This window comes from Acipenser ruthenus, chromosome 4, assembly GCF_902713425.1.
Source record: "Acipenser ruthenus chromosome 4, fAciRut3.2 maternal haplotype, whole genome shotgun sequence".
Taxonomy (NCBI): domain Eukaryota; kingdom Metazoa; phylum Chordata; class Actinopteri; order Acipenseriformes; family Acipenseridae; genus Acipenser; species Acipenser ruthenus.
Genome location: NC_081192.1, coordinates 14,742,191 through 14,754,782, shown reverse-complemented (window position 1 = coordinate 14,754,782; position 12,592 = coordinate 14,742,191). Strand labels below are relative to the sequence as shown.

General features: G+C 36.8%; 1 protein-coding gene across 2 annotated transcripts in view; it reads right to left on the bottom strand.

Moving 5' to 3' along the window:
• Window positions 1-12,592, bottom strand: part of LOC117400471 (guanine nucleotide-binding protein G(olf) subunit alpha) — a 146,061-nt gene that overhangs the window by 47,486 nt on the left and 85,983 nt on the right. For both annotated transcript variants that reach the window (XM_059022050.1, XM_059022051.1), the window contains exon 5: window positions 2,572-2,669. In XM_059022050.1, coding sequence (XP_058878033.1) covers window positions 2,572-2,669 — 98 coding nt within the window. The remainder of the gene's footprint in view (window positions 1-2,571; window positions 2,670-12,592) is intronic.

Genomic DNA, 12,592 nt, shown 5'->3' with positions numbered 1-12,592 from the left:
CAAAAAAAAAAAAAAAAAAAGTAAGTAAAATAATCTATTACCTTCACTTCCAAATCATGCGTCCACATCACCATTTTAATATTATGTGACACTACTATCAAATATGATTGGCTGGTATTGAAAACGTTGCCCTTGTGTCGCCTGAAAAATAGAACATCGTCCTAAAAAGTGGGAGACACATCGCCGGGGTGTCGACAGGGTGTTGACCAGGGTCACCACATGAGGCGACAAGCCGGCAACAGCTGTCGTCCTCTTGTTGTCGTCAGTAAAAGTCGCACGTGTGAGAGTACTCATCCAGTAGCCTTCCCCCGCACTGTGCAGCTGCTGCACTACACCCAACACAGCACCTCAACCAACAGACCCTGTGCCTCCTTAAAACATCCCAGTTGCTATTTATTAACCTATAACAATATTACAAATGACTTGTTATGTAAGCATTAACACACAACAGGGTGTGGGTGCCCAAGGTCTTCAACCACCCAGGATGTGCTCCCTGCAGTTATAAAATTACACCCTAAAATTATTTAGATTGTAAAAGAAATAACAGATTTTAAACTTTACATCCTTCCACTATTGCAAAATAGTCCCTACACACGGGCTCTAGAGACTACATATTGGCTTGACTTATTACTGCTGAAATGCATTTACATCTTTACTTATTCTTATACTGCAGCTTGAATTTATTTTTATTTTTTTAAAACTTTTGTTAAATTGTTAAACAAAAACAACAAACATGCAAGAAGAAAGCTGTTTATTTACGTGTTTTATTCCATTGGTATGTAAATGTGATGTTTGAAATTACTGTTTCATTACAATAATGATGCTCTGCATCTTTAAATTTTAAAAGCCAAGCCTTCGTTTGTTCTCACCACATCCTCCAGACTTAGCGCATCAGCTGAACAGAGGGACAGGCAAGCTTGTTGGGTGTCAGTAAACACAAAAAATGGTTTACTGCATTTTAATACTGATGTCTGGAATTACTGTACAGCTATTGCCAAAAGTTTTGCATCACCTAGAATTTTAGAGACAATTTAAATAATCTATGAACATAATTTAGCTCTTTTATTTAACCTCACGTAATCAAAAGAAACACTACCGGAAGCCACAATAGTAGTACAATATTTCATTTTTGATTTCAAAATGTATCATTTTTAAATTTGTACATGTTTTGTTAAACTATAAAGCGGTATGTAATTCAATATGTTAACGTAACATTATTCAGCAGGTTTCAAACAACTTTATGAAGCAAAATGAGTTAATTCTATAGGGTGAGGCAAAACTTTTGGCCATAGCTGTACGGTTGTTTACTTTACTTGCACTGACTTTACAATCTGAACCTAGTTGTTTTTTGTTTTGTTTTTCACACACAATCGCCTTCGTGGGTTAAGGCCCAATGCAACCACTATCTACCCCAGTATTAGAAACTGCCGACCAAATTGATACATTTCAAGATTTAAAGAAAACAAATCAAAGGAAATTGATTAACATTTAAATTTAATTTTGTTTACTTTCTAACAGAGTTAGAATAATGTAGACCTATAAAAAAGTTGAATATCTATGTGGTCTGTAGTTCTTAGCCACCTGTAACGGCAGAAAAATTAACTTTTAAAAAACGACTTTGATCTTTATGTAGTTACTTTTAAGTTTTAAGAATGTGAAGAGGCAAAAAAAGTTCTGACCCACTGCAGTATTGCAAAAAATGTCTATATGGTCATGTTATCACTAACAAACAAGCAGTGAGTTTAGTTTCCCCATGAGATAATTATAAAAGATAACCAATCACTGCTGAAATGTAACCACTAATTACAAAAGTTGCGTAATTCTTTTCAACTAAAGCTAGAAATAAAAACTTTAACAACTTGAAGGATGTGGGTTAATCCATTCTGACAAGGACCCCCCACACCCCCCAAAAAATGTAATATAAGACCTATCAAATCAACCCTACTATAGTGTGGATCAGAAGGTTCTATACCATTTCAAAAGTTTCCTATTGCACGGGTGATGAGACGCACAATCTTTTAACAGTAGCCCCATTGATAACATTTGAATATTTACCTCAGTATACGGTAAAGCTGAACAAATAATATAAACAAAAGGGAAAACACCCATGAAATGTACTAAACTTCCAATGGCCAGGCTATAACCATTCCTCAAATCAATAACTGGGACAATTGTGGACATAGTAGTGTGTTCCAGGTAAAAAGGGGATACATATTAATGTTATCTATGAAAAGTATAGTTTTAGCTGGCAATGAGCGTTTACCATTTGGGACCCACGGCAGCATTCTATAGGCACAGCCTGCAAGGCTGCAGTTCAATACATGTGTTCCTATTTATAAAACGCAGAGAGTGTGAAGTGAGCGCACTGTTAAACTGCAGTAATGTTATGATCAGTCTCCTTATTGCAGTGAGCACCTGAAGAGTGGGAGCTGTCAAGAATCTGTTTTAAGAGTGGGGGTGGTGGGAGATATGGTGAAATAGGGTAGCAATGTATTACCACACATTTTTACAATTTTTCACTTAAAACAGCTTTACACACACACACATATAATGAAAAACCTAGGTACTTACTACTGTGCACAGTCGATGAGCTGGTATTCATTCGACCTCTCATAGCATGCTTTTACTCCTTCATCATCCCACAGCATCGCCGCATGTTCAAAGAATTCCTGTTTAGGGAAAATAAAACGTTATTTGCAACTTGAAGCATCCCCTTTAAATGAAAACCAAGCATTTCTGACTCTGCATGAATACTTTTTTTTTGCCACCTGGGGAAAGAGATGATGCCAACAGCAACAGCTCTTGTTTCTGATTTTCAAAAGCACTTAGCTTGAATATTACAGTACTATGACTAATGCTTGGACATACATTAAAATGAATATTCTTTAACTTTGACTGAACTGAAAAAAAGTTGTATTATAGTAAAACAATAACATTTAAAAAATCCAGGAGTAAAATACACACAGTATCTATCCCATGAAAGTACACTATAAACAAAGAAGAGAAACACTTTTATACAGTAGTGTGTTATGTATTTTTTCTTCATATCTTTTTGATACAGTAATTCAAATTATTTTAGGAACAAAGACAGACATTGTCATTTTTGCCTGAATACATTTTGAAGTAGTGTTTATTTGAATAAATAAAAAAAATCAGTAATCAAGTGTTGGGACTGGTATTCAACCAGCTACAGATATTCAAAACAACTTCAAAGAATCCCTCAGTACAGTAGATGCTGATCAATGGTTGGACTTAATTTGTCAATGGCCAGAGCAAGCCAAAAACCCTTTTGGCTCAAAGAGAAATACAGACAGACAGTGGGCTCAATGGGCTCTCCAAACCTTAAAAAAAAGTATTGGCACAATATTTTTTCTTACGTAGAATTATTTGCACAAGCATGCAAGTTAGGTCAATTGGATAGTTACATTATTGCAGCATTTTGTTTTTTGTTTCTTAGTGACTGTCACCAAAATATGTCTGATAGCTTGGATGAGACATCGCAGTGGGTACCTGGTTATAAAATACGCACTGCACAGTGAACCTAGTAAACTGTACTGAAGGCCTCAGGAAATCCATAATAATATGAAACACTACGGTTACTTGAAGCAAACAAGGTATTGTTTAAACGCTTTTGTTTTACCAGTGCTTTGCTAAGACTGCTCAAGGGTACAATGGTTAACCCAGGTGAAGTCACCATTTAATGAAAAAAAAAAGAAAGAAAACTGTTGTCCTGGTTTTAAAGATGCACTCACAAAATTCTGTATACCATTTGGATTCATCACACGAGATTCTGACTTGGTCTGGTTGGGTATGTCTACTTGCTTATGATACAAGCATGTGAGACAATAGTGATGCACACAACTTTACAAAACAAGGTATGTCCAGTAGGTATGTGTTAAGAAACTGCACTACCAAAAAAAAAAAATCATAATGAAACTACGCAGCCCCACAGACATCTTTCACAGAATCTGCACAGTAACTCCTGGAGGGAAGGACCTACATTTCTTTAAAATCAATAGGAACTACTTTATATCTAATTGTACTAATATTTATCCATATTGAATAACCAGATCTACCATCATGAGAACTTTGAAATCAGTGTTCCGTGACATGGACCGGGAGGTCTACGATCAAGGGTTTACCACAATCCCTGTATGTTTACCTATGTGACAGTGGCCTCCCTTTTAGTATAACCATACCTTTATATAAATAATAAAGCAAAAAAAGACATTGTTAAATTCTACAAAATGCATTGCTGCTATGTACAGTACAGCCAATGGGGATCGTAAACCTGTATCTAACCCTCCCCCAGATCTCTAATCTTTGTCTACCTTACCTAAGGACTTGGACTACCTTACAAGATTGCTTATCAGGGTCTGTGAAGCCAGACAAAAGCGTTTTAAGCTTACTATGCCTGGATATTTAAGTTCTACCAGAATAGATTCTGACATTTCTTCTTGAGAAAGACATTTATTTTAAGTATGATCCTTGCAGTGTAAATAATAATTGTATTAAAATAAAAAAAACACACACACATGATGGCCGTGTAACATGGACATATTTATGTACCAGATAGCCCTGAAATTGCAGTTTGGAGGGTAGGGCAGGCATACTGTAGGCTTATATAAAATCTTTGGACAAAAAGCAAATCTGTAAATCAACATCCTCTCCAAGCTAATAAAAACAAACACAAACACAATGCCCACTCACTGTACATTTCATGTAAGATAGTAGCTCACATCTGAACTTGCACATTTTAGGCAGGAAGTACCGGGGGGGGGGGGATGTATAACAGGGTCATCTGACTAGTGAGTAATACTAGTGACAACATGGGACTATGCAAGCTTTACTGCAAACTATGTTCTAATGAACACATCCATACTGTGAGTAACAATTCTGCTTATTCATACTTCTGACCAAGACCAATAGTGCATTATTGAAACTGCTTTTTACTTTAAGTTTTTTTTTTCAAGTGTCCTTAAAAGTGTACAGTAGTTAACCTTGATTCCCAAAGAACATAAAATCATCACAACGGGCAAGACCTCCCCCTACATACTGTACCAACCACAAGGGTAACTTATAGCTTTGAGATATTATATATATATATATATATATATATATATATATATATATATATATATATTGTAACACGACTGCATTCCTCTTGTTCGTTCGCCCCTTTAAAATCTTAGACCCGACACAGGAATTGATGGTTTAGCGCTGACGCACACGCACACACACGCACTAACACACCTTTGCCCTAAACTGATACACTGGACGGCTAAGTCACAAACACTTTTACACACAATTTTAACCAAAACACTATGGTTCACACAATACCTTTTTTTTGTTTTTCTTTTCAGCTCCCTGGTGATCTTTCCCTTAATGGAGCTTCAAGCTCTCTTCATGATGTGGCTGTTCCCAATTGACACCAATTATCTCATCTGGGAACAGCCACACTCTCACATGTTTTTGGCAGGGAGGATTTTTAACCCCCTCCCTGCCTTGCTACAACATTTTTTTTTTTTAATATTGTTAATGGGAGGATGCTACTCCTAAAGTCCACGTACAGCAGTAGGGCACTACAGCACATTTCTGCTCTACACCAACTAAAATAAACTGGTTCACCACCTTTTCTCTCAAGAGAATGCTAAAACAAAAAGATTCAAATTCAAATACTGTAACAGCCACTCCTGACAGAATAGCAGCAAACTACCAAACAAACAAAAATAGTATTTTAAACAATGCAGAACTATATTCTGGTTCTTATACAAGTTAATCAAATGACCAATCTTTATTTGAACCTGGCCTGGTTATAGTCTAATAAAGCAGAGCCACAAGCAGCACCTTCCCAACATGCCTCTTGATAACCCTGCTTTCTGTCGTGGTTCAACAGACAACCTACTCTTCTCCTCTGGCAACTGTCAGTGTTATCTGACTGCACCTTTGCTAAACAGCAGCAAGGCCAACTTTTCTGGATAACTGGATTTCCTTTTTTGTTTGTAAACTCAGATAATTTCAGTTGTGCAGATTTCAAAATGTAATACAGTATTGTGAAAGCACTGCACAGCCCAGTTAGCTGTAATGTCTGTTTTAAAACATCAATGCTAAAAATAAAGGGTGTTGTCGCCAGTTTCCTAAGTATGAAATTAAAGTTTCCATAAAATCAGCACAGGGCTCCTCATTCACTGAAGTACTGCGAGAAGAAGTGACTTACAGTAGTCGATAGTCATAAAGTAAATGATGACAGCCAGCATAAAGCACACATCTGACCATTCTTGAACTACAAATCACAGGACTGTGACGATAGGAATTGCAATAAAATAATACCACTATCTAGTTATGCAAGTCCAGTCATGTTTTTACAGTATATTTCAGTAATTTCAGTCCTCATAAGCACAGTTCTTTTGTGTTTATGGGCTTCAAAAGCAGTGACTAAAACCTGGGTCAAACCGGAAACAACATGCTGCATCACAGTTCTTATAAAAAGTATTCTGCCAACTAAAAATGATGATTCGCTGCATTGTAGACCCAAGTACTTTTCCAGAATGTTCTAGAAATTATTTCAACTTTACAGTTTGTTATTGTTATTTGCCTGCCCTATCCCTCCTCCAGTCTCTGTATCCCTCCTGCCCCTCTTGGCAATGGCTCTTGTCACCTGTTATTCTCTTCCAAGCTCACACTGAGGGAGTCTAAGGTGCTCCCTAGTGCAAAAACTCAGGCACGTCACCACAGAGCAGTCAGACAGGCCTGTGATATAAAAAATAAACTAATGACCATTAGATCCCTTTAATTTGCTAGCAGCTCTTTCATCAAAGCCTTCATTAGCACCCGGGCAAAGGCAGACTAGTCATTAAAACCATTTAAAAATGGTCACCTTAGCACCCAAAGTCTTTGCTTAATGACACCACTCTGAGCCCAAACTAGGCCTGCTTTGTGCGTCTGCACTGACACCCGATTCATTAGATGGAGAGCCTAAGGGAACATATACTCCCAAATGGGTATTTTGTGTGTGTGCATTTGTTAATCACACAATTAACTCAGTAATTAGCAAAACGCTTGGAAACGTGGATAAACATGCTTGCTCCAAAAACAGCATGCCGGTTGGCACTGTGGTAAACACCCTGCTACCCAGGTCCACAAGATCTCTTCAAATGTCAGCTCAGATGATGGTACACCGGAGACACACCCGTCCGGCCTGCCAAAGCCAGTGTAGGTGCTTCGTAAACAGGCTCTCTGTTGTACACTCCCCCCACACTCACAGGTACATTGTATTAATTACCCCCTTGGGGAGACCTTCCCAACCAGACAACTTCTAAAACCTGTAATGGAGCTTCAATCTTTGGTTCTGCCAAAACAAACGCGAGGGACAGTGTGTAATTAACATGTCTTAACACTATACATTTCAGCAGTAATAATTTTGATTCATTGCATTATAATCTACGTTACCAAAATTCCATGTTTTTGGTCAAAAGGCCAAGTTTCTCTTAACTTTACCTTCAAATAAACAAGGTCTGTAACATATTATGTGTATGAGAACACTGATGCAGCAAGCTAAAAACACACAAAACCCTGCTTAGGACATCCTACAGCTGGGGGAGGCACCACTTCACAGACCAACCTATACCGGTCAGACTGCAATCAGTAATGGGATAATTTTCAATCATTCCCAAAAAGGGACAGATTTACCAAGCTTTTGCTCAAGTTAAAAGTTTTCTTCTGGGAAAAAAACCCCAAAAAAACAATACAACAACCACCAACACAACTGTGTTTTCTCTAGAGAACACACTTTTGTTTGTGGTGCTTACGCGTCAGTGTGAAGCGTACTTTTTCAAAGGCATAACACTTAACCAAGGTGGCCAAACAATTACAGTGCATTTGCAGCATGCAGGGCATACCTGAAGAGCCATTCATCGAGATTCAAAATGCTTTGGGCACACAAGGCTTCTGACCAATGGGACCAGGCTGTGAACATCAGCACCTGCAGCATCCACCCAACACTCTTGTCATACAAACAAGCTTGAATACTGACTTTCCACATATGGCCAATTAGTTGTTTTACATGTTGAATAATAATATGCTGCGCTTTCATTTCAAGGAACACACGAGGCACAGTCAATCACAATCGTGTATGAAAACAAAATAAATAAATCCTCCCCTCCAGGAGGAACAAAAAGGAGGGGACATGGACTGAATTGGCCTATCGATGACTTGCTTTGTTAATAAGCATGCGCCAAGACAAGAACTGCCCAATCGATTGCCTATGCCTTTAAAGGGCAGTCTAGAGGCGCACTCATTTCGCGCTTGTTAGTGACAGTCAATGTTTCTAGCTGTCCGTCACAGACCTTTTCCTGCAAGTCAAACTGACTGATGACTTCAGTCTCTGCCCGTCAACTAGCTTTTGAAACCGTCTCTGACAGGTATTTAACGGACACGCTGATAATGTGAAAATTTCTTTATTACTGCACCATCAATCTGGAAAAAATTATGCATGTCTCCCACACAGTGCATAGAAAGACGAGAGAACATCTGGGGAGAAATATCCCAATTTTGGGTAGTTGGTGGTAAGTAACAACAATCAGTCCAGTAAACTACAGTAAACCATGCCTATTGTACTGTGCAGTTGTATTGGCATGTGAAGCCGTGGTCCCTCCTTCTCCACTGTGCAAACTTAGCAATGTTTACATGCATTCAAAATCCTTTAGAGATCCAATTTTAAAGTAAATGGATATTTCAGGCTTACATTTAATAATATTTGAATACCACTGAAGACATTTAGTAATGTAAATAAATTCTCTGGGTTTTGATCACATTTTGTCATACAACCCAGCCACTGAATTTCAGATGGTTCTTCTTACATTAGAAAAATGTAGAGCAATGATATGCTGACTATACAGTATGCATTGTAATAACCATAGAATTTGGCATTGATTATGCATAGTTAAATTATGTAATGCAACACCTAAAACAGCAGAAACACACACACACACACAGAACAATTTAGATATTCATTTAATATGTTAAATTGATTCCCATATTATTGTATAAAAATTAAATATATTTCCAAGCACCAAAGTTTATGCAGTCATATTGTTTTGTTTGAACTTTAAAACTAGAGTGCACATTATTTTAAAAGAAGCGAGTTTGCCACAGATATCAATAGGATATCCTGTCAAGCATGATGTATATTTTTGCCCGAGTTAACAAGTCGGCCAGTAACATACGTCTCTGCCACAGCAGTAAATTCAAAATTAGAGTCATGAGAATCATAAAGAAGCCGATCACCATGACCTACATCCACAACATGTAAAAATGTCATTTTCCCAGATCCTGACCTCAAAGAACATCCCTACAGCGATTCTGTAAGGGCTTCTGTCAAGCAGGCCTATTAAGACTTATGCTGCAGAAGTTCTCTAGGCACCTAAGCTACTGAATTATAAAAAACAAACACAACCAAAACACCTACTGTAACTACAGGGGTACTCTGACTCACGGGGATGTGGAAACTGAACCTCTGGCTGCAGTCGAATGATATACCACAAGAGGAAAATAACTATTGCCCTTTGGGAGTTCATGCACACTGTGCTGGACACTACAGTCATGGTACAAGACTGAGACATTAATGTTAGGGAATATTTTACATGATAGCTGAAGATAGTACATAAAGAAGCAAATGTACTGTACCTGTATTCATTTTAACAAAACATGATGGCAAAATAAGCAAACACATCAATACTGTACAACAGTTACATTAAAGTTATATAAACCATGGATGCAATTAACCAGCTGAATAATTAATGTGGAAATGATGAGACCACTTATTTGTAGAAATCATATTACAGTAGGAGCAGTGCATGATTTTGTTTTATTTTTTTAAACTACATTTTAAAAGGAAAATGATGTATTTCATTGTATTGTCAGTATTCTTATAAACCAATAATGTAGAAAGTAAAAATACGTATTCTGTATCACTCCCTGTATACACGGCAGAATGCAAACACAAATAGCTTCTGACAAGCACACTGATTTCACCAGCGATAGACAGCAATGCAGAAGCTGCCATCTTTTACCTTTTTCAATATATTTTTCTAATGCACCAGCATTATAGGATGGCATTATGGCATTTTTGTTTTTAGCAGCAATACAACAATAATGCTGCTTGTAAAAGATGTATAAAACATTATATTTTTAGATGCTGGCTTACAGAAGAGCTGCCAAAAAAACAGGACTCTGATTAGAGCTCCCTAACAGAGCCATCAGCTCTTGGCCAGGCCTGCTGCTTACATGTAAGCTTGTTGATTCACTTGCACTTGTACTGAAAATGCACACATTTAAAAGGGAACCAGGTGGATGCAGGTTATACAATATTATCATCATACAGCCTTTTGAATCAATTTTAAAAATCGCATCATTTTTGTTCATACCGTTATTTAAAACAGCCCAGTGCAGCAGTATTATGGGAATAGTTCAACTCCAAATTCGCTTTACTTTTTACAAAAACCATTCCTCACAAGCCAGAGTGATCCAAGGCCCTGTCCACCATATGCCTTTAAACTGCATTAGATCGCATAAGGTAGTGCGGTTTGTCAGAAGTGTGGACACTACAATACCGAACTACATTTTTTGTGTATCCTCCAATATACCAAATGCTTTCTGATATGCTTTGGCACGTGGACATTACAAATACAGTCCTCAGAGTAGGTGCCTGAAGGAGTTGAGAGCGACTATCACTACTGCTGTACCGTATACAGTTTTCTGAGGCTGGTTGTAAAATGGTGGATCATGGAGAAATGTGATCAGATGGACGCCAAAATCAAGGCACATTGATATCTGGAGCAATGAAATCAGTCAAGGAGAACTTCAGAGTTCAAAACGAAATGCACACGATGATAAAATGTACCTGTTTTTAAGAAACAAGGCCATAACATCATAAAAGAGTACAGTTCTCGAGATCGGTTATGTAGAGTGTACAGGGCCTTAACAGAAGAGCCTATTCCAATACGTACATAAAATAACCTCTGTCAGAATATACAGTATCATTACATATACCGTATCAACCCTACAAATACTTCAACATGTCGAAAATTTGGAACGGCTCCATAAAGTAAATATAGATAGATATTTCCTATTTTTTCAATTTTCAATTTTTTAATATTCAAACTCCCTAGATGCATTTGGCTCACATTTGAATACCATTCACTGCTTTTCCTAACAACATGTTTTTAATGGCACTTAATTTCTTCATGCTAAAGTTAACTTGAAGTACACCACTGAAATAAATTGGCATTCAAAAAATATTATTCTCCAACAGATTCAAATACATTACCTTTATATATATAAAAAAGAAATCTACTTTATCATAATGTGTGTTTTTTCTAGAAATTCTGAGACCAACATGATTTTAGCAATGAATATTATTTTGTTAGCACCACATACTTTAAGCAAAGCGATTATTAAAGCCAATCATAGCCATGCCGCACTACTGAAAAAGTATATAGTTGTGTTGTGTATGTTTAAGCTAGTGTATCATGAAGTTTTCAGTGTTCCTTTGGTGCATTTGTGTTAGCAGTAGGAACTCTGTACTACTTTAGTGAGTTCATACTTCTCCTAAATTTGAAAATATTATCTTTTATGTTATATATGTTGTAGAAATTGGCACAAATGTTCTTTCATCCCAGATATCTAAAGGGTGACCATTTAATTCACATCATATTAAACTAAAGCATGCATATGCATATATATATATATATATATATATTATTATTATTATTATTTATTTCTTAGCAGACGCCCTTATCCAGGGCGACTTACAATTGTTACAAGATATCACATTATACATTATTTCACATTATACAGACATCACATTATTTTACATACAATTACCCATTTATACAGTTGGGTTTTTACTGGAGCAATCTAGGTAAAGTACCTTGCTCAAGGGTACAACAGCAGTGTCCCCCACTGGGGATTGAACCCACAACCCTCCGGTCAAGAGTCCAGAGCCCTAACCACTACTCCACACTGCTGCCCGATATATCAGTGATTTCAGAAAATCGGGTCCTCAGCATTTATTTCTTAGTTAATAAGTATTTCTTTTTCAAATTACATCCTAAATTGACATTTAATTAAATGTTTATGTTTTAAAGTAGAATCAATTTACTACAAATTATCAATAATATTTTGGAAAAATATACACTTGTAATTTATAGAAATTTACACTTAAGTCAGTAACATGGTTAAAATTGAGTGTCCCAACCCAAAATTTAAAAATCTCACCAATAAAAATATTTCTGCAAGTTGTAAAGCAATTCAGCCTCCATGATAATAAACAGTTGTATCTTTTTAAATAACAAATAATCAAAACATCAAAAAAATGTCAAATTAGTAATAAATGCATTTTAATTCTGAAAATATCATGTCACGCAAAAATGTCAACTTGGTCACAGTTTATGGATTTCGCCAATTTAAGTAAGGAATTTAAAAAGACAGCTACAATGTTGGGGTCCTCAGAGGGGTCCTACCTCACTGCTGATAGGAAGAAGATTAGAGAGGCTTGGTAAAGTTTGATCTTTTATTTATTTTTTTCATATCT